The sequence below is a fragment of the Nomascus leucogenys genome, chromosome 17 (genome assembly GCF_006542625.1).
Source record: "Nomascus leucogenys isolate Asia chromosome 17, Asia_NLE_v1, whole genome shotgun sequence".
Classification (NCBI taxonomy): domain Eukaryota; kingdom Metazoa; phylum Chordata; class Mammalia; order Primates; family Hylobatidae; genus Nomascus; species Nomascus leucogenys.
In genome coordinates, this window is record NC_044397.1 from 73,064,355 (window position 1) to 73,087,451 (window position 23,097).

General features: G+C 42.2%; 1 protein-coding gene across 4 annotated transcripts in view; it reads left to right on the forward strand.

Moving 5' to 3' along the window:
• Positions 1-23,097, forward strand: part of PDE1C (phosphodiesterase 1C) — a 572,912-nt gene that overhangs the window by 229,929 nt on the left and 319,886 nt on the right. For 2 of the 4 annotated variants that reach the window (XM_003270501.4, XM_030796180.1), the window contains exons 1-3: positions 853-1,310; positions 1,920-2,022; positions 20,846-20,872. The exons of the other annotated variants lie outside the window; for them this stretch is intronic. In XM_003270501.4, the coding sequence (XP_003270549.1) occupies positions 1,121-1,310; positions 1,920-2,022; positions 20,846-20,872 (320 nt within the window). In that variant the 5' untranslated portion in view covers positions 853-1,120. Of the gene's footprint in view, positions 1-852; positions 1,311-1,919; positions 2,023-20,845; positions 20,873-23,097 lie in introns of those variants that run through there. 4 annotated transcript variants of the gene reach the window in all.

Below are 23,097 nucleotides of genomic sequence, written 5' to 3' on the forward strand. Positions count from 1 at the left end.
CCTGGCAGGTGAGTAGGTAAGTCGTTTTTCTTCAAACAGGTCTTTTGTCTTGCCTTGAGGTACTACCTTTTCTGCTAGAACGCATGGGGCCAGCCAAGCATCCTCATCACTCTCACCCCTAATTTCTGGAAAATGAATGCCAATTACGAAGTGGGTGAGCATTTATGATTTAGAGACCATTTTATTCCTTTGTTAAGGTCAGGTGAATGGAACTTTACTTGAGCAGTGAAGAAAAACTAGTCCTCATTTCTAAGTTTATCATGCTTTTGGGAAGCAGGTAATCATATAATGGATAGAAAAATAATTCTGAGAGTGTGATGGAAAGAAGTATTACCTGTCATTGAGGAAAAATACTGTATAGGGCATGCCCCACCCTGAATCTCAGGAACCCTGAGAGCCAGGTTTGAAATAGCCCCTGGTGGTGGCTTCACCTAGAAGGAAGTTTGAGGGACCCTTCTGTGATGTCGCTTGCAATCATCTTGGGCATGGATTCCCCCAGTCTTTGGTTCCTCCCTTCATCTGTCCTCCCTCCCTGACTCCCAACTTCATACCTGGTCCCGTTCTTCCAGAGCATTCTACCTTATTGACATTGTTCATGAACTAGGGGAACCCTGACAGTGAGTTGCAGCTTTGTGGAGCTGAAAGTTTGTCACCATCCACAGCCGCCCAGCCAGCACCCAGGAGGGACCCTCTTGAGTAGCGTGTGGCATTGATCTGAAGAAACTTACCTCCTCACTGTTGGTATATTTTCTCCTTTTCTTCCGCACAAGGAGAGAGGTGGGGGTTGGGGGGGAGAGGGAGGGAGGGAGGGAATGAGGGAGGGAGAGAGCGAGCGAGCAAGAGAGCCCCTTTAGCAAGAAAACATCAAGAGTTTTTGAGTGTGGTGTGTGGTTCCCTTCGTCCCCATCAGTCGCTTTAATATTTCAAAATGGACCCAGTTCTGTGGCGGGTCCGAGAGTGAGGCTGTGGGGGACCTCCAGGCCGAACCTCCACGGAGCCTTGCGGCTGCTGCGTGCCCTGGCCCCGGGAGGATAAGGATTTCCCTTCCCTCCTACTTGCGCGCGGAGCCGAGCTCTTGTTGAGGTGCGGGTTCCGGAAGCCCACGCAGCTCCGCAGGTCGATGGTGGCCGCGGCTGCCCTGCGGGGGCGAGTGTGCCCGGCCGGGGTCGGAGCCGAGCGTGTGCCCGGCAGATGGCGGTGCCCGCGCGCCCCTCCCTCCGCGCCTGCGGTGACAGCCCAGACGCCAGCCCGGGCGCTGACAGACGACTTTTCTCACTTGTCAGTTTTCTCGCTTGTCAGCAGAGCTGCTGGTAAGTGAGAGAAAACAGGGGCGCGAAGGCAGCGCGGCCAGGGAGTGAGCGGGGCTCTGGGAGCGGGGCGGAGCCGGGTGCGCGGCGTCCGGGTCAGGCCCCACCGCCCGCGCCGGCTCCCGCTTGGCTCAGCCGCTGCTTTTCTCTCCCTTCTCACTTTCTTCCTCCTCCTTCCCACTTTCCTCCCCACCCAGTCCTCCTTTTCACCTCCAAACCCTTTAGCTGCGCGCTGATCGCTTCTGTGGCTTTGTTTGGGGGTTGGGGGAGAATACGAATAGACCCGAGGTGCTTTCTCTTGGAGCAGTAGCCCTATCCCTATCCCAATCCCAGTCCCTATCTCTATCCCTATCCCTGTCCGTATCCCTGGGCATTAGCCCGGGACCATGGCTGGTTCCCGCAACTGCCTCTGGGGCGTACCTGGGGCCGTGGTTTCCCGCGATCGGAGTCCGCTCTAAGTCGGAGTCTGGGGGCGCAGAAGGGGGAGCGCGCCGAGAAAGTGCCCGGCAAACGCGCGCTGCGCCTGTCTGGGCATCTCGAGCTGGGCGAGGAGACGGGGAGGGGATAGCCCAAACTCTCTCAGCTTCACCGCCAGTGGTCACCTACCTGCAGCTATGGAGTCCCCAACCAAGGAGATTGAAGAATTTGAGAGCAACTCTCTGAAATACCTGCAACCGGAACAGATCGAGAAAATCTGGCTTCGGCTCCGCGGGCTGTAAGTACACCTATTTACTTCTCCTGCCCCATTCCCGCTCCCATCCTTATTTTACTACACAGCTGCAGTCACTACTGCTCACCCCGTTCCTGCATGGGCTTTTAAATACAACCCTAGAAGTTCCACAGCTGCTGCTCTGTTAATTAGTCACTGCTACTTTTCTTCCAACACGGAGAGGGTTGTCTTTCTGTCTTAGAATGCCTTGCTGTTCCAAGTCATGCTTTTTTGGGGGGAAGGAGAGATGTCCTTTGATGAGTCAATTATGGTGGCCCAATACTCAATGAGGTGTTTCTGATCCTTTTTGCCCAGGGAGAAAAGTTTGGGACCCAGACAGGGACTTTTAATTGAAGGAAGAATTTTTCTCTGCAAACTGCTTGCATGCACTTGGGCAGGTGGTCCAAGAACTTACCAACAGTTAAAATTCAACATGCATTCTGGCTGCTACATTTCTTTTTTCCCCTCTCCTTAGCCCGGTCGAACTTCTGACATTTCCTGGAGTTCTTTTTGGTGGAGAAATGTTTACTAGAAGGAAAGGCTCTTGTGGAGAAAGTCGGGGGCAGAAACGATATTGGAGTTTTCTTGCAATATTTGAACAGTGAAAGAGAGTGGCCAGAATTCTGGTTGCCCTGATGGATGGAGATCTCTGAATTTCATTCACTTCATTGGGTTCTGTCTGCTTTGGGGTACTGAGGAGAGGTGACCTGAAAATACATGGTATTTTCTGTAAAAATATTTCATCATCAATGAACTGCTGGTCACTCCAGTCAGAAGCTTGAGGGATAGCTGTACATTCACAGCTTGCTCCTCAGTCACTGGGCAGGTCCCAAAGACACCTTCCATGACTACTAAATACTACTTTCATCAGACATTTGGCATCAGATATCTAATGTGGTTTAAAAATATGGTTTTTCTCGAAGCATATTCTCTAGACATTCTGTTTCTAACAAGGGCACTGATGGGAAAACCAACTTCCTGCCAGTTTGTTTGTTTTGCTGCTGTTATTGTTTTTGAAAGCACACACACAAACAAAAGACAGATAAAAAATGTGTTGATCTAAGTTAGCTTGATATTCAAAGTTTCTAAGGAGAAGCATTAAGGTAGTATGTGTTTCTTTAAGGGGTCCTTATTGACAGGTGCAATTTATAAAAGCCATTCCATATATAGTCCAAGTGAGCTTCATTGCCATTGATTTCAATGGGAAACCATGCCAAATAATTTGATTTTTGACTTGTCTAGCCACCGCTAGTGGAGGCTGTAAATTTATTTGGGAACCTTGTCTCTGGCTGGCAGGCTTTCCTGACAGTTTAGATGCCTGCAACGCAGCAGCTCTCGGAGTGGTGTTTACAGTAATCTCATGTTATATTTAGTGAACATTACGTCCGATTGTATTGCGCTGCACACAGAAAGTCTGTTGTGTCCACAAAGTCTGGGCCCGAAGTGTATAACATGAAAATGTTGTCGAGCTGGATTCCGTGCCATGCTGACTAGAGGGATTCATATCCATACCCCCAGGAACTTCTTCTCTTGGGCTGCTTTTCAATTTAAACCGACTCCACGGAGACATTTGGGCTACAGACAAGTGTTTGGTCAAATCAGCAATGCTGAGGCGGGAACTTGTGTGGAAAAGCGTTAGCACTTACAACACTGTGTCGTGTAGCTTTCTCAGTTTCATATCTGCTAGGCTTCTCTCTCCAAGGTGTCGCAGTGTAATGTAACTACATTTTCATTTTCTAGTCTCTTGTATCTACTCAGAACCTAGTGCTTTTGAACATGAAAAGTGTGGGGTGATTATACCTTCACTTTCTAATTTGAAAGGGAGATGTTATTATTTGTTATTATTATACATATTTTTACCAGTATGTGATCCTTACCTCCTCCTCTTCCTCTTCTTCTTTTTCTTCTTCTTCTTCTTTCTCCTTCTTCCTCCTTCTCCTTCTTCCTCCTCCTCCTCCTCCTCCTCCTCCTTCTTCTTCTTCTTCTTCTTCTTCTTCTTCCTCTTCTCTTCTTCTTCTTTTTAAATATAACAGCAGTACTACAATAAATAGCTAAAGACTCTGGAAACCAAAGCACACACTCTTTTATACAACTTGGAATAACATTTTTGCAGTCCACAACTTGGAATAACACTTTGCAGACCACAAAATAGAAACCCTTAGGAGAAGGAAGGGTGTGTGCATATTTGTCCACACAACAGATTGTCAGTAAGAGAAAGGAAGCTGCTCTTTCAACATTTTAGAAAGGCTGAAACCATAATTGGATTTTCATACCAATTTATTACCATGACACCTTTATAGAAAGGGCTCTGTAGGTGACCACAGATGGTCAGGAATTCAGTTCAGCTTGTCTGAGAGACATCTCACTTCAGGATGTGATCATCATCTCATGCCTGGATTATTCAATGGTGTCGCATCTCCTTCTTGTTGGTATCTCCCGTATTTAATTTATTGTTGAATTTTTCGTCTCCTCCATTAGAATGTAAGTTCCATGAGGAGAGATACTTACTCACTGCAATACCTAGAACAGCATTTAGCACATAGTAGATGCTCAAGCAATAGGTGATGAAGCATAAAAACCCAAATGTGAGCTTTTAAATATTCAAAATGAAGATAAATATATATTTAGGACAGCTTATGGCCATGAGACCTGTCAACGCAATGTGCCATGAGCTAGCTAGGATGCAGGTTTTATTAACATCATTGCCTAGGTTGGGGCACAGAAATCTAAACTGAGGTGGGAGCTGGGCAAGATGTGTGGCAGAGTTGTGGCCCAGGGCTGAATCCCACTGTGGTGATCATGTGGGCTTTCTCTTTCCCTTCTTTATAGCTCCTCTTTCACACTGGTGAGGGGTGGTCTTTACCAGAGCAAGAGGATTTCTGTGGTTATCACCTGCAAAGAATCAACAGCCAAGGATACTGCAGGGAAGTGTCCCCTATACATTCCAACCCCTACCCATACCCTGCCATGCTTTATTTTTCTCTAGCACTTCCCACCATCCGAATGCTGTATAGTTTATTTATTTTTAGGTTTATTGTCTGTCTCCCCCAGCTAGAATATAAGCCCCATGAAGACAAGGTTTTTGGTTTGCTTTGGTCACTTGCTTTTGGTTTGCTTTTTATCCCCAGTGCCTACACTTCCACCCAGTATACAGTAATACATATTTGAAACATAGAGCTGTTTTACATATTTCTCTAAGAAAGAATTGGGAAGAACTCTTAGCATTGTAGCATCATCAGCATACTAACAGTACATCAAATATTGGAGATGTGAGTTTTAAACACTCTCTATCTTAGCTAGGATTATAGACACCTGCAAGCCCAGGTGTCTGTTGTGATGATGGTGCCCATGCCCCTTGAGCGAGGTGCCGCACACTAATGCTCAGAGGCTAGCTGCGATTCCAGGGTGGGTGCTGGTCCTCAGCCTTGCTCTGCGGCCCTGATGCTTCTTATGCACATGCTCCTATTTCTCTAAGTGAGAAGAAAACAAATACCGCACACCTGAGCTTTCTTAATTGAAACTCTCAGAGGGATGCTGTCCTCTTACTCTTCGGAGAGGAGCCTCATTTTTCCTTTTCCGTAAACCTTAGTTCCTCCCAATGAGCTGTTGTCATATCTCTTTTCTCTGGAGGACTGGGTAGAGTTTTTGAGTCCCTCTCAATTACTTTTTTGTTACAGAATCTTCCAGTCAGGGAAACAGGGCTGTGGGTGTTCTATATACCCCTGATGAAGCCTCATAGGGCTCCTTGGGTTTGAGCAATTGGGTTATGACTGTACCTTGGGTCCCGACCAAAAAGTTTTTCTATTGCCAGCCTGCTAGATGATGACAGAAACGTGTTTCTATGCTGCATTTTTGAAAAACCGAGAGCAAGAGAGCAGGTTTTACTTATTCCTTGGCATTTATTATCACAATTATAATTATCTAATCTCATATTTATTTTGCCCAACTATGAGGTAGTCGGTATAATAAATTTTATGCTTATATAACACTCCGTGAAGATGATGATGCTTTTTTGCACTACCTAAAGTAATATTATTAATATAAAGGCAAGAGAATGGCTATTAAGTTAATAGACTGCAATAACTATTGTTTTTGTCTATGCAGCAAGCTTCCCATCCATCTTACTATGCTAACAGACTCTACTCCTCACCCCAGCGTAGTACAGGACTGGCCAATCACAGAATTCACCTTTCAGGCAATAAAAGTTGGTCTCAAATAGGGTATGGATCCCAAACAGAAGCATTAGAGTCCCTCGTTGACATTTCTGTCATGGCTGTGGGAAAGGGAGGCTTTTCTTTTCTTCTGGACTTTCATGGGGCTGCCGTTGGATCCATTTCCCACCTCATAGAGAAGACCTTTTATGAAAGGAGGCAGTGAGGCCAGTGCTCAAAAGGAAGCAGAAAACACGGAGTGGGAATTCCTGGGTCAGCTCCTGGAGGTCCCAGTTCCTGTAGATGTGTCTCCAGTTCTGTCAGCTATCCCAGCTACATGAGCTAGTTAGACTCTGTTTTTGCTTAGGATGTTTTGAATTTGGTTTCTCTGAAACAGTCTTAACTAATACCCTATCGATGTACAGAGAAGTTGAGTAACTCTTCCAACCTACACAGCAAAGATGAGGAGAAAAGCCATAGGCGACAAAGCCTGGACCTTTGGTTTTAAATTTCTTGTTTAAGCCCTCTCTGTGTTTTCTTTCTATATAACCGAATTTTTAAATGATATAATTAGTGTTCAGGCAACATGGGATTACTCAATTAACATTTACTGAGTGTCTATTAGGTGCCAGTCAGTTTGCTAAGCCCTGGGTTTGCAAAAGTAGGTAAGATACTTACTTGACTTTCAGCAACTTGAAGGCTAGTGGCAGAGACTGATATGAGTACCTGGAGATGATGAATATAGTTCCAGGGGGATGCGGAGGAAGCTACCTCTACTTGGGAGGGCCAGAGAAGGTGTTACAGACTACAGTTAATTGTGTATTCATTCTAGCAGACTCATTAGAGTCATAAGGAAGAAACTTGCTTAGACTCTTTTCATTGATGTCAGCCTTTTGCAAAAATGCAAAGAAACCTTTTACAAAGATGAGAGAAAAACAAGCAGTCTTCTGGGCAGCCTAAAATAAACTAGTTGAGATTTCTGAGCTGTTCTTATGGACTACTGGCAAAGCTGCTTGCACTTAACTGAGATATGGCTTGAGTTCTAGTGAACCTTTTCTATGTTCACCACTCGTTGAGAATTCCCTAAGGAGAGAGTATGGTTGGGTCTATTTGCTGTCATGCAACATGGAGCTATTGGAGATAAATCTCACCCACCCCCCGCCCCCCACTCCCCCGCCGTCCTGTCAGAAGTAGTTGGCCCCTGAATTGGTCTGGGTCACAGGATTACCTTCTCCTATTAATCAATTCCCAAGAGCCTTACTTTCCTTAAAAGGTTAATGTGTGGTATCCGCTTGCAGCTCATCTAATGCAATACTAAGGGACAGACAGAAGTGTAGTCATGAGAGGTGCTGCTGGAAAGGAAGGCAGGGGCCGGGTAGTGATACATGATATTTAAAAATTTTACTTTTTGTTTTACTCAAAATAATATATGCTCAAAGTTTGAGGAGGTGAGTAATTGAACACATTTTACTATACAACAAAAAAGTGCTGTGTTCTAGGTGTCCTTTCATATCTTCTAGAGAAGTACATATGTATTTTATGATACATAATATTTTTAGAAGTTTGTGTTTTATCCTTTCAGTTATAAGAAATTGTTAAAAGATGTTAAGCTGGAGAGTAACAAAATTAGATTTGAATTTTAGGATTGTAATTCTGGAAAAAGGGTGGAGGACAGATTGGAGATGCGACTCGAGGCCTGGAGACCAGTTGGGGAAGATGCCTGATTTGGGGTAGCGCTACTGAAGACGAAAGAACAGGGGCATGTTTGAAATGAGAATTGACAGAACATAGATTTAGAGTAGAGAAAGAGGAGCAGTTGTCTTCTGAGTTCTTTCAGCTTAGATGTCTCAGTGAATTTGGTGTTATTTGCCTCGTTAGGGACTATGGAGATAAGAGCAGGCTTGGATAAAGCAGAATGATAAACTTGGGTGTAGATATGTTAAATTGGTAGCCTCTGGAATGTTCAAGTAGCTATTGGTGATGGCAATATGGAGCCATGGAGAGATCTTTGACCTGGAGCGGTGGGTCTGAGATCTTGGTTCTTATTATTAAATCCTTGCAAGGAGATGACCCAGGGAAGAGGGCATTGACCTGAATCTTACCAGAAAAGCAATTCCAGAAGAATACTTTAAAAAATTGTTGTTTCCCGCAGATTACATGTTTAGTTTATTAATTGGTCCTTTTACTCTCCCATTCAATTGGAATTGCCAGATTGTTCAGCATGTTTTTATTGGGTTTCCATTATGTACTAGGTGCTAGGAGCTTCAGAAGGAATGTGAAAATATCAGAAGAAAATCCTTACCATCAGGAAACTTAGAATATATTGAGGGAAACAAGATACTTCTTATACATGTGAAAAGGTTAAAAATCAACAACAAAAGAGACGGCAATAATTAATTGCTGACTAAGTGATATGGACACTACATGCTAGGATTCAGAGAAGGGAGACATTTGTGTTTGAAGGATTGTTTTTGAGTCTTTCTTTTCTTAATAAAGATCAAATTAAATCTCTCTGAAATACATTCTTAATTTATATTAAAAGGGAAAAATGTGAATATCAAAAGGAGTAAGTAGATTCTCACATTTACAGTGAAATTTTCTTTACTTGAATACTCATGTAGTTTACTAGTACATCATCACTTGATTATTGTAATTTGGTTATGCTAGTGTATTAGTTAATTACAACTCAATACTTAGCAGCGAAGTGCTTAATATTTTGACTGAGCTTTACAGCATGCCTCTGTCAGTTGGGAAGCAGCCCTCAGCAGAGAGGTTTCTGCATTACCATCTCTAGTTTTCAATCTTTAATTTTCTTTGGCTCATGGAAGACTACTTTCCTTGGTTTCCATTTCCCCACATGGAAGGAAAGTGTTTATAGGACCTATCTCCTGGATTTTTGAGAAACAACTAAAAGAAATAATTGTTACTAGGTTAATGCAAAAGTAATTGCGGTTTTTGCTATTAGTTTTAATGGCAAAAACCACATTACTTTTGCACCAACTTAACAAATATGAGGCACATTAAAATAGACTGGGACAGCTTTGAGAATGACCATCATTGGAGTTTCCCACTAGCAATAAAAATGAATTCTACAACAAATGCAACACTCTATTTCTGGAGGAAGTATACTGAATTCATGTAAAGTGTTGGTATTCTTCAGGCTTTTATTGTACTGTTTATACAGAGTCCTCTTGACAGCTGTTATTAAACAAAATAAATGAGTCTTAATGACCGTAAGACAAAGCTAGATGTTCCTAGCTTGTGAGATTATGAAAAAACTAAAGAGAGTCATTCCATCCAGAAGATATAAAAATTGATCATTTTAGGTAATGAGTTTTATTCATATAGTTGAAGCAATACACATCTGTATGCAGAAAATTCATTCATTCATTCACTTACCAAATATTTCTGTGGCACTTACTATGTGCCTGGTGCTGTGCTAAGCACCAGGGAATTAGTGGGAAACAAGACAAAGGCTCCCTCCCTCGGAGGATGTTCAGCCTACAGTAGAGGAATATATTAAACAATATTTCCATAAATTACTACCTGCTGTGACGAGTGCTGCACGAAGTCCAGCACAGGGAGCTGTGAAAACATAGAAGAGAGGACCCAAACCTGGTCCGGGATTCAGAGAAGGCTTCTTTGAAGAAAAGAGACGGATGCTGAGACATGAAGATTATGTAAATTGTAGTTAAGTAGAGTTAGGGAAGCGTATTCTAGGCATTTAAGGACTGGGATGTATATACCTGCAAAGATCGAAAGACAAGAAGGAGCATGGCCCTTCTGAGAAAATGAAAGAAGGCCAAGTGGCTGCAGCACAGACTGGAAGGAGGCGAAGGCTCTAGACACAGCTGGAGAGGAGCCAGGTCCGACTTCATCCACCAGGGAGCCTCAGCAAGGGGAAGCCATTATCAGTAGGCACGGATGTGAGAACTTTTTAGGAGGTAGATCCAACAGGACTTGGATATGGAGGATGAGGAAGAAAATGGAATCAAGGTCAACTCGCAGGTTTTTGGCTTGAATCCCCAGGTTCTTTTTTCTTAGATTAGAATCACTGAGGGAGGAACATGTTTGCAGGTCTTGTCGTGAGTGGGAACAGAATAAATGGGGGGTAGAGAGTTCAGTATGGGATGAGTTCAGTGTGGGACATACTGACTATGAGGGGAGATATGGGGAAGGCAAGAGCAGTTGGATAAGTGAGTCTGGAGATTAAACAGAAGGTCTGGAGATATAATCTACAGCCCAGCAAAGTAAGCAGAAAAATTCTGCATATATCTGAATGATGCCAAATTAATATATCTATAAATTTTGTAAGTAGAGAATACAGTTTAGTGTGACCCCTAAATAGTCTGAAGGAAGGTTTCAGAAAACCAAAAATTTATGTATATTTTCTCACTGGCATTTGCTTGTTCAAAATATTGGCATTTACTTAGGCCAGCTAGTAATCATGACTTGAAACTCATATTGACTACTTGGTATCATGCCCATTAAAACATAGGTTTGGAACAGAGACAGAAACCATTATGGACATTCCCAGTATTCCAAGTGCAGAAAGAGGCCATGACCCAGGGAGCCTAATGGGTTGAGCCCTCATCACGGACCTTCTGGGAGGTCGAGGGCACATGCCATGGGGCTGAGACCTGAAGCCTGGAGCCTAGCCCACTGCAGAAGGGCCAAGTGAAGCTTGGCTGCGTAGAGGCTCTCTGGCTCTGGCAAGAGGCCATTCTGCAGTTTAGGCTCCATTGATGGGGCTTGGCCTCCCTGTGCCTGCTCCAGAGGTGCCTCCATGGATATGGCTGGGCCTTGTCTCCTGGAGCAGTCCACAGTTCTGGCCACAGTGCTCACTCACTGTACCACCTCTGCCCATTGGCGCCCTTTCTCTGCTCTTTAAGGCTTTCCTTCTATTTCTACCCAAATCCAAGGACCCATTGCAAGGACCTGGTATTCAATATTCTGCCAAAATACAGCTTCCTTTCCCTTAAGGCCACCAGAAGAGTGATAATTTAGACAATCAGTATAAGAGTGCATGGAGCATTTTGTCTGAAAGTCACAATTGGATATCCAAAGACCATTAAACTGTTGTTTATCCAGATTCCAACCAAAGAAAATGCTTAAATAACCAAGACATTTCCTACACTCTAGAGATACATCTAGTAAATATGGTAGTGAAAGATTAATCTTTGAAAGCTCCTTCCAGATGTTTTAAGAGTAGTTCAAATTCACACTAACATCCTGCCACTTATTTTCATTTGTCTCTCTGACTTTTGTCTAAGGATGACCCACAAAAGTTTATTACATTTAGTATACCATTCCATGTGGGTGTCACTGGAAACCATGTCTGCTAACTGTGAGGAATTTAAACACTTTCATAAATAAGGCCTTTCCTAGCTTATTAGTGAAATAGAAGGATTAATTATCATAAATCAAGCCTCATAAATGTTGTTTCAGAACTGCCATTTTGACTATAAAATCACTGACTGAAATTAGTCATTGTTTAAAAAAAATGAAAGAATTGTTGAAAGCACCAATTTCTGGGAGATTTGGCATAGTTTCAGTGAAGGTAACTACTATAGCTCAGGAAAATTTGCTTCCAATGCTCATCTGATTTCAGTTGACAGAAAAGCTCAAAATGGTCCCAAGAAATGCATCTGCTAGTTGGCGTTTTTTTTTTCCCCTGTATTTTGGACAATGGGCTCATTTTGCCATATTTAAATTGTTGAGATTTACAGAGCGTGTGTTCAGGGAGGCTTACACAGATGATGCTACTACAAGATAGGATTTTAGAGGAAATAGGAAGGACTCATGCTCCCAAGGAGCCATGGCACTGATTCAAATTCACCTGGAATTGTAAATGACCAGCAGCTGCTTTCTGCCAGGAGTCAGTTTTGATAAGAGTTGGGAGGAAGGGCACAGAGTGGGGAGAAGGAAGGAACACTGCAGGAGCAGGTAGGCAAGACTTAGAAAAATTAGACTGACATTGAAGTGAAACTCAGCAGAAGATTACAGTTTTTGTTCTGGCTAAATCTACAAGGGGAAAAACAAAGTAGAGAATTGAAACAGCTCTGTGGATAATTCAATTAGAAAAAACCCTACTCCTCCCCTAATTACAGGGATAGATCTGTGAAGAGGGAGATTTTGTCTTAATCCTTTGGATTTATATCTACTTTGGCAGTGCCATCACAGATATTAAGAGATATTTTTGCTTTTAGCTTTTCTCATTGATGTTTATTTAAGTAGGAGACGGGCTCCCAGGAAGAAGGTCGCAAAAATTGCTTCCATTCCCACCCACACAGTTTTGCAGTACTTATAACACAGCAAGTTGTTGTAAATACGTGAATAGAGGACTAAATCAGTTATGCAAAAAACGTACTACTTGGGCTTCCACAAGCATGACATTTGCTTTCTATTTTCTTTCTCTAAAAACCTTTCCCTGTTTTTTCACTGGTGCCACTAATTAGCTCATTGCCCAGCTTTAAGCAATAGGCTTTTAGCTAGAAGGAAAGAAAATTGTGTTTGGTTTGCTAAAAAAAAAAAAAAAAAAACTTGCCTTCCAAAGGAAGAGTTCAGCTTTCTTTGGGGAGGGGTCCCATTTGGGGCTTCTTAAATAGTAGTCCAAGTGCTGGAATTTTTAACCCAGGCTCATGAGAGAAGCAGGCATGAGCAGGAGATTTGATTTCTGTTTCTGGCCAGCTGTCTGCAGGCAGCCGAGGGGATGCAGAGGGAGATCAGTGAAGAGAGGGGCTTGCTTTGGGAGGACAGGAGCCCTGGGGCAGCCTGGATCTGCCATGTGAGTTGGTGTAGCCCCAGGTGGGGCTTCCTGTGGGGTTGTTTAGTTTGGAGTTTGTTACCTTCTCCTAGGTTTCTCTACTTTCCACTGCCTGGCCAGCTCTAGATAGAAATGCACTTGCTCCTAGGAAAGAGTAAAAAATTGACTGTCTTATTTACATCTCTGCTTCAGATTTGCATTCTCCCATTCTTTAGAGTCACCATCCCCACCCTCAAACCACACTGTCAAAGGCTTCCTTCATGTGAGTTTCATCCATCACTTTTGGCTAAACGTACTGGAGTTCTCTATGTTTGGGAGCTGGCTATCTCTGAATATGATCTTCCTTTCCTAAGATAATTCAATGACAGTATGAGTCTGTAGAACAATTTTCTCTACTAGAAAACGTAGCTTATAAATTCCCTAGAATTTTTTTTGTTAGTTGTTTTTCTTTCCTAATGATTGGACTGTTCAAGGTAAAAATGAATTGTTGTTTTTTTTTCCATTTTATAATATTTTGTTATTGTTGTTGTCTTGCTGTGGACCTTTGGCCAAGCAGGAAAATGAAATCATTGTGCACATGGAATTTCATTTTGTAGCTCATCAGTTAAATCTTCGAGCTAGTAAGACAGGAGATTCTCTTACTCTGTTATCTCCTTTCTCACCCCTAAATATTCTTGTGGAAGGTGCCAAGAGACCACCAGTTTATACATATATTTTTATCATTAGCATTTACTTGTTCAAAGTATGGGAAAGGCCAGGAAGCAATGGATAGCTTTGCAAAGTTAGTTTTTAATACATGCATCATGGAAATGAAATCACTGATAGGAATGAGAAGAAATGTACAAAGACCTTCCGTTCTCAGTAGCATGTAGATTAATTCATACAAATGATGTAAGAGATCCATTAGAAGTTTCTAAAGATATCCAGTTCTTTTCAATCTGTATCCTGCATGCCAATGAAAAACAAAACCAGAGGATCAGATGATTGTTCAGATCCTCACTCATTTCATGGTTATTTGTGACATTTTATCTCAGTCCACTTTCCCATGAGTGAAACACATGTGATCTGTACTTGTAAGAACCTGTAGTTAACTATACAAGCCTTGCTGTGCATTTTGTTTTTATCTGAGCCTGTCTTTCAACATCCTGTCCCTTGAGGGAACTGAGGGCTGAGGACCAAGCTTTCCGAAATGGTCTGTGTGTCGGCGGTGGTAGTGGTCTCTGGAGAAAAGAATGGAGACAGGATAGGACTTGGAGAAGAGTGAGTCATTGTTACCCAGAAACCCTGGAGAACACTGAAGGCAGAACTGGAATTTGCATTGTGTGTATGCAGTTGTTGAGTATTCAACTTCCCATACCAGGAAATCTTGTGCCCAACTGGGAGGTATCTTTCTGTCAACTTAGAAACAGAGCACAAGTTTTGGTTTTTCAAAGCCAGCTTGTTAGAATATTAAGCCTATTTATAAACCTCATTATTGCAGCACCCATATGGCTCTTGTTCAAAGATACTCACTTTAAAAAAGTGAAAGACTGCCAGGCGCTTCATAATTTAGCATCAATGTTTAATCGACTCTCACTTATCCAGGCTATTAGAAATGATTTCCAAATCATCTGTTTGATTTTGGAGTACTTGATGCTTACATTTGACTGCAGGTGTGCCCAGTACTCTGGGAACTCCTAGCCATCAAAAAGCAAATAAAGACCCTTAAAAGCGTCCTTGCCTCCCACCTCACTGTTGTTTCTCGCTGTTTGCCTGCTTGTCTTTACTTTGCCCCTGACTGTGGACAGAGTCACACCTTAAGCTTGCTTAGTTTCATTCTTTATCTCCCTGACTGAGGGCAGGAGATGGAAAATGAAGTTCAGGGTCTAGAAGCTTCCACTTTATGACACTGCTGCGGAGAGCTTTGGGGAACCTATTTAAATACTGGAGGTCAGTGTTCTTTGCCCTTTAATGATGCTCCTGTTTCAGAATCTGCCTGTCAGGATGTGACCAGCTGGCTGTAAATGGACTGAAGCTGTCGAGGGGGGTTTTGGGGTTCATTTCCCCTGTTGTGCACAAGTGCATGCACACACACACACACACACACACACGCATCATTTAATACTTGGGTAATCCACAGTTCCACTGAAACATTCCGGACGTAAACAGACATTGATTTTCAGCAAGACTAGTGGTCTTTTAATTTACTTAAGAGCTAAATGAGTATGGGTTAATCAATAATTCTAGCCATAGCACATGAGATCTCCGCATTGAGTTACAACTTCCTGAGACTGCTTAAGGATATGCGTAAGCAAGTTAGTGGGCTCAGTTTTTAGGGAGTTATTGATAAAAAGGACTTGTTTTGAAATATAATTTTAGATATTTCCAAGGATTATTGTGATATCCAGTTCATAAGTATCCAGTTTTACTTTCTTTTTTCCTGCCTTTTGGGCAATGGCTCAGCTTTGACATTTAAAGGGAGTGTGTGGCTCTGCTAGGTTAAGTAGGACATTGCTGGGGTGGGTGGCAGGGTGTACAGGCAGGCACAGGGCCCCTTAGGCATGGGAAAAGCTGGGCAGTGTTTCAGCTCATCCTCCTCTTAGCAGCACTGAGATTAGCACCTGCTTTCTCTGTGGTTCAAGTGTTCCAAGACAAGGAGAATTGGGAGTATCCAATTTTTCCGTTCTGGAAAAGCAATCTTCAACCTTTTTTGGTGACTTTTATAATTAATGAAAGATTTTTGATCAAGTAAGTTTTGAAAACCTACTGAATTATAATGCCATTATTATTTATGCAATACTACTCTTTTTAGTACAGTAGCTGACACTTGAGCATTTCCAGGATGCCCAGCACTATGCTAAATGCCCTGCAGTCATCATTACATTTAACTCTCACATCACCCTGTAAAGTAGGCACTGCTGTTACCCAAATTTTACAGATGAGGAAACCGGTGGTTGGAGAAGTGACATAAGTTGCTAAAGGTCATGCAGCCTGTCGGACACAATAAGTTGGAGAAGGGATTAAAGCTCAGGCAAGTGATCTTAAGCAGTATGCTGTAATGCCTCCCCTTAGAAAAACAGAAACAACAAACAGATGAAGCCGTGTGTGTGTGTGTGTGTGTGTGTGTGTGTGTGTGTGTGTGTGTGTGTTTCAGTGAGAGAAAGAGAGAGCGAGAACGGTAGAGCCCATTCCAGGGAACAGACTTTGCAAAGTGCCACTCTAGACCTTCTATGAGGTGGTGTCCTCAGCCTGGCCTTGTGAAGATGCCCTTGCCTTCTCTCCCAGCATGAAGCTGGCCTCTCCATCTCCCACCCTGCCAACTTTGCCAGGTCCCAGAACACAACAGCTCTTTGTCATTCTCTACTTTCTACATCAGCTTGGTCTAGTTACATGAAATCTTGAGATTTGTAGTGTGTTGTTTCAAGTTTCAAAATATTATAAATTTAAATTAAGTTTTAGAAACAAATTTTAAAAACAGGCCAGGAATGGTGGCTCACGCCTGTAATCCCAACACTTTGAGAGGCTGAGGCAGGCAGATCACTTGAGGTCAGGAGTTCGAGATCAGCCTGGCCAACATGGTGAAACCCCATCTCTACTAAAAATACAAAAATTAGCCGGGCATGGTGGTGTGCACCTGTAATCCCAGCTACTCAGAGGCTGAGGCAGAAGAATCGCTTGAACCCAGCAGGAGGAGGTTGCAGTGAGCTGAGATTGCGCCACTGCACTCCAGCCTGGGCGACAGAGTGAGATTCCCTCTCAAAAACAAAACAAAGCAAAAAAAAATTCCCTTTGTCTTTCAGATTGTGAGTCAGGGATTCTGTTGAAGTTCTTAAAAATAGAAGGCCAAGAATAAACTGGGGTTTTTTTTCCAGCTCATTTCCTGCATTTTGGTGGACAGAATGCAGTATGTTTTATTGTTATTAATTTTATTTTGGTTTTGTCTAGTGTCTAAGTTTCTTGGTGGAATCTTTTGCCTTCTTTGTATACATTCCTTAATTTTCTTCAAAGGCTTCAGAATTTGCCTTCTGTCTCAGCCACTTTAAGGTTCTGTATCCTTAGGCAAGTTCCTTAACGTCTCTGAGACTCACTTCTGTCAAGTGGAAAGTAGGTAGAACCTCTCAGGGTTTGCAGGAGTTGTAAGTGAGTTAACTTGTGTAAGAGGAATGGAACAGAGGAGTTGCTCAACAAATGTGAGCTCCCCAGCCTTCTCATTGCTTTCCCTCTGTGTGTAGGAAACCACAGCTGTGGTGGATGTCCTCACTGCTCATTATAAATCATTGCTTAGTTGAAGGAAAAAGAATAAAAAGAAAGCATTTTTGATCAATTTTTGGGTAAATGCATTCATGAATTCAATAACAACACATTGAGCAGTTGCCATTACAAGGAAGAAACAATAGCAGATGTCAGGTAAGCCATCATTCCGTCCGTAAGAATAACAGATCATGACCATGAGCAGTCATAAGTGCACTGTGGTGGGTAAGCTCTGGCCACTATGGGACACACAGAAGGAGTGTTACCCAGTTTGGGAAGCCCTAGAAGGTCTTTGGAAGTGATGTTTCAGTTGAGAACTGAAGGATGAGTAGGGCTCAGTCAGGCCTCACCAATCTTGCACATTCAAAATAATCTGAGAGTTGGATCTTGAGTAATTTTTATGAGTTGCATTTTCTCTTGTGCTTTAAGAGCTGACCTCCAAACTCCATTGTAAGATAATACCATTTGGGTTGATTTTAGGGCTATGTCTAAATGGGAGAAGATTGAATGGGGAAACTTTACAATATCTGAAGCTAAGAATATATCTATGAACGTGGGGAGTGTCAGGAAGGTGAATTGGACTGAAAATCAGACTTCTGGTCTTTCTTTCTTTGGGTCTACCATATGCACAACCCATCTTTTGATGTGTATGGCTGACAGTTGCAAATAGTTCATTTAGTTGGCCAACCATGTGCCAGTTAACGTGCATGCCCTTGGATAGATATAGAGATGCATATGACAGACCTCTGACCTCAAGAAGCTCAGAACTACGGACCAAGGGGCCTAGAAATCTTAGAATGCCTCTTACATGGCAGGCACACTAGATGACAAATTTAATACATGATCTCATTTGAGATCATCTCATCCATTTCATAGATGCAGAAATGAAAGCTTGATTTAGCACAGAGCTTGCCTGAGGTCTCACAGCTAGTGAGGGTGAAGTTAGGTTTTGAGCCAGGTCTATCACACTCCAGAGCTCTGTTGCCTTTCCACAAAATCACAGACATGAGAAAATGCAATGCCACGGAGAATGGTGTCAGAGAGGTTTCAGCATGCTGTGGGAACACAGAAGAGGGTGTGTAATGTGGCTTCCCACAAGAGGTGACCCTCCCCCTGGGTATCATCTTTTTCTAAAATATAAATTTTATTACTCTTCCCGTTTAATTCTGTCCTTAGCACTTGCCAGCCTTATTTCCTGCTACCTCACTCTATAGTCCCTGCTTGCTGGGCTGGTTTGAGACCATGAGGCATGCCCTCTGTTTCTGCTTGCTGTATACTTCCATATTTCTTCCTGCTGACATTTCACCCATCGATCAAGACTACCTCTTTCACAAAGCTTCCTTGAGCCATCCCTTGTATTTGTTGTTAAAATAACACTTTAGGTGCATGTCTTAACTTCCTTTTTAGAATTTGCGTTCTTTCAGAGAGGGGATCCTACAGAGTTATGAGGATTAGCAAAGTATATTAAGTGCTTATTGCTAGTAGGTGCTGAAAATGAAGCTTTTCTTATTTTTGTTTATCTTTGATTCTTTCAGCACTCCCAGCAGTTCCTTTATTTATTTCTTTGGCAAGTGTTGGGAGAATTCTGTGGAAACCAATAGCAAGGTCTGTCTTCTTCTGACCTCTGAAGATACTGTCTGCTGATAGGATTAGTTGGGCTTCTGAGTAGAGGCTAGGGGCATTCTTCTTTTCCAACTGCCTCCTTGCCTTTTGTCCCTGTATACGCTCAATGGGTTATTTTTTCATCTTGCCAGTTGTGCCTTAGATCAGTTTGTTAGACTGCTGTGCTAATGAGTCCAATGGCACGGGTCACACCCACAGCTCACTATGCTCTGTGGCTGAAGGTGAAGCCTCTGCCCTTGGCTGCTGCCTGGAAAGTGTGAGCTGTCATTGGTGACAGGGTCCAGGTGCGAGAGAGTGAGTGATCAGTGCACATGCATCATAGCTTTTGGGGAGAGTATGAGGTAAACCACACAAAGAACTTACCCTTGGGGAGCTGACATTCAGGTGAATTATCTCATTTATTTCTCATAACAAGGTCTCAGAAGAGGGGCTCTGATTCTTCCCACTTTATATGCAAAGAAACTGAGGTTCAGGGGGATTTAATAACTAGTCCAGCATTGTAAAGCTAAGTGCTAGAGCCAAGATTGGAACATAGGTAGTTTGCTTGAAAGGCCAAGCCTTAATCTACTGTTAGTCAACTTTCCTCCCTATTATATGTGATACAATTGAAACATGGAAATATCTCTATATAGTCCTGTATTTGTATATATCTTTATATGTAACTATATAGGTGTATCCATATTTTAATATTTTTTTTCTATTATAATGCTCACTCTTTAAAGAAAATTTGGAAAATTCATAAAACTAAAAAGGAGTGATTTGTCATCCTACTACCCTGGAGTCATGGTTGTCATTCTGGTGTGTCTCCTTTCAGATAAATAGATATCACTACATGTCTAGTCAAGACCACACTGTAGGTTCTGTGTTACTTGCTTCTTTACACACCTGACACTGCCCTGTGTGATTTCATTTTAACAGAGATGTAACAGGTCCTAGTGATTCTCAATTTGAAACCTCTTTAGTTTACAAAAAAATATGGTGCACAGCTCTCCATTAGCAAATCAGTGGTTTGCTTCCTGGGTACAGTGACTGTAATGGAAATGCAGGTGTGGAACTAAGGTCAACTGGGAAACATTGTACTTCCTGGATATGCTACAAGGAGATGGATTTTCTTTCCTTAGCACTTCCTCTCCTCTAATCCCCTCCAGTGCTGAGCCTATTGAAACTCTTTTAAGGGTCTTCAGAGTCTACAAAAATTGATACACACATGAACAACGTTGGGATATTGGGACAACATACATTTTATGGCCATTTTCCCCTTGTCTGCCCCTCTGACCTAGGTGAGACAGTCAGAGCAGATGTTACTAGCTTCATGTGATAGATTAAGAAGCCTGATGCACAAGATTTGCCCAAGGCTAAATGACTGTAAATAGCAGAGGTGGGCTTGAACTGGGTCTCTTCTGCTTCCTGGGGATGGTTCCTAATGCTGGTTCTCAACATTTGCTTCTAGACTTTCTCATTGTCCCCTTCCTCACTTCTTTTTTTGAAGACCTTATGTCTCATCTCATAGTTTAGCTGCATGATTGCACATTTACATTTAAGAAGGCACATCCTTAAAGGGACCTCAGTGCTAGATGTTGGGGATAATAGTAGCGATAGTGACAACATAAATAACTGATCATTATTCACCATTTAACCCATTTAATATGTGCCAGATAAAAGAAATGTTTTGTAAGTTTGTGTCCATTTACTCTGCAAGAACCTCATGAACCTGGTAAAGGAAGGATTGAGATTTGAACCTAGATTTTGTGGTCTTTAAAGCCTGACCTCAACTAAAATGCCAGGGAACCTTCAAAAGGAAAAGGGAAGAACATGGGAGCAGAGCCACTGAGCTCTTGGGATGCTATTTTTTACTAAAGGCTTAGGTTCTATACTTCTGACTACAATATAACACAGCATTCCCAAACTTTTAACTAAGCTTTGAAACCCATAAGCTTCACAGAGAAACCCCCCTAAGAAGTGTTGACCTCCATGCCCATCCCCACTGAAGTAATCCCTTTCTTACCCACTGCCTGCCAGAACCCTTTTCTGATATGTGTTTATGCCTCTTTTCTTACAGGAGGAAATATAAGAAAACGTCCCAGAGGTAAGAACATCTTTCTGAGCTGCAACTGGTTGATTCATTTGTGGCCCAGCTCTTCACAAGTCTGGCTCATGGTGGACTGGAACTGTAATAAACAGGCTCTTGGTTCTTTCTCAGCATGTTGCCTGCTTTATCTCCGATTGCGACTGCTGCTGTAATTAAAAATTGATTGCAGGCATCTAGTGAGGCACAGTAGGTGGATGCCTTCGCAAGAGAGTGGATCCTGTGGGCTCAAAAGCTTGTTACTGCCGTGTTGTCTAGTGATTTTCCTAAAACCTTGACCAGAGAGTGATTGGGCTGGCGGGGGCTGAAGGTATATGGATGGAGAGCACAAAGCGATCTTTATATACGTGTTTAGTGTCTGAATTCTCCTTTGTCTCAGAATCTCCTTTGCCTGATTTGCTGACAAAATGCTGTTGAGCTCAAAGCACAGGTACAGATTCCTTTAAGGGCAGTGGCAGTCTTTCGATTTGACTGTGGAAAGGGTAATTTTAACTAGAATGACATCTGTCATCATCCCTCATGTGCCCAGCCTGCCTCTGGGCTGTGCTTTGCAGACTCTTTGGCATAAGGAGCTGTGAGGGCTCAGGTGGTCACTGGCCCTAACCTATGTGGCTATTAAATGTTGGACTTAAATCTTCTGTATTTATAGTTCAAAAATGACTTACCAGGTTTTGGAGTGCATGGCCTCCGAGGTCCAATGGGAAGCCCATTTTTCAGTACATATGCGATTTTCATTCCCCATTACAGTACCCGTTGACAGATGTAGTTTGCTGACTTGGTGGAGCAGCATGTGTATTTGAGCATGCATACAAGTTGTGACTATGGAGAGGGTGAGTGGGTTCTCTAATGATATAATAATGAAATAAGCTTAGGAAATGTCACATACTTCTTTGTGGAATTTATTCATTGGTTCATCTTTTAAAAATTATATATATCTAAAGTGTATGATATGTTTTTTAATGTGTGTATATATATATATACACATACACATACTGAAATCATTACAGTCAAGCAAATTAACATATTCATCACCTCACGTTGTTCATTCATTGGTTCATCTTGTATACACTGCTTTCTGTTTTTTACAATGATTTGTTTTCACAAATTTGATTGGACAATAATGGCACAGACGGTCTCCCATGACCTCTTTTATTTCTCCAGCAATATGTCTTGCTACTTCCAACCTCCATCTTTATTCTTTAAACTTAGCTATGACTCTCCATCAAAGTTGGGATTCTAAAGGTCCAGCTGATCATTGATGCTTTCTTAGGAAGAGCTTTCATAAACTTTTAGTAAGCATATTATCTTAGGCTTATCTAGGGGTGTAGGCCTCATGTATGTTAGGAGGCTTTTCTTGAGTTAGGTGGTCCCATAAGATTATAATGGTGCTGATAAATTCCTATTGCTTAGTGACATAGTAGCTGCAGTAACATTATAGTACAATGCATTAGCTTTTCTATGTTTAGATATGTTTAGATACCCACATACTTACCATTGTGTTACAGTTGCCCACAGTACTAAGTACAGTATTATGCTGTACAGGTTTGTAGCCTAGGAGCAATAGGCTATACCACACAGCCTAGGCATGTAGTAGGCTGTACCATGTAGGTTTGTGTAAGTACACTTGATGAATTTCACACAATATCAATATTGCCTAAGGACACATTTATTATAATGTGACTCTATTGCTATATTCTGTAATATTTATTCTTTTTATTGAGAAGAGTTTGGAAATAAAGTTACTTAGACCTTTTGCTGACCAAGCATTTGAAGCCCACAATTCAATCTAGAAGGCCTGTGTCTGCTTTCATTGTGCTTGACTTGGGTGTTATGGAATTGAACAGATTACATGCAGATTAAAAAAGATCATTAATGCAATTAAAATTTGCCAGTAGGTTTCAACAATGGCATTTTTTAGATCACCGCTTTAGTCTCGCCTTTTCTAATGAGCATCCTCTCACAGTAGAGATTCCTGTGGATGGTTTCCTCCAGGGGTGTCCAGTGGAGAGAATACAGTCATGAGTTCTTAGTTTCTGTTTCTATTTGGGCCAGTAAAGCCCCTTCCTCATCCCTCTTTTATTCTTATCACTATAGACAGAAACTAAAAATCATGGCTTCAGGCTGCTAAAAGCCTAAAACAAAACAACAACATCAACAACAACAAAATAAAGTGGGTTGAGCAAACTTGGGTCCAAAGGAGTGGTATTATAATTTGATATGCAGCA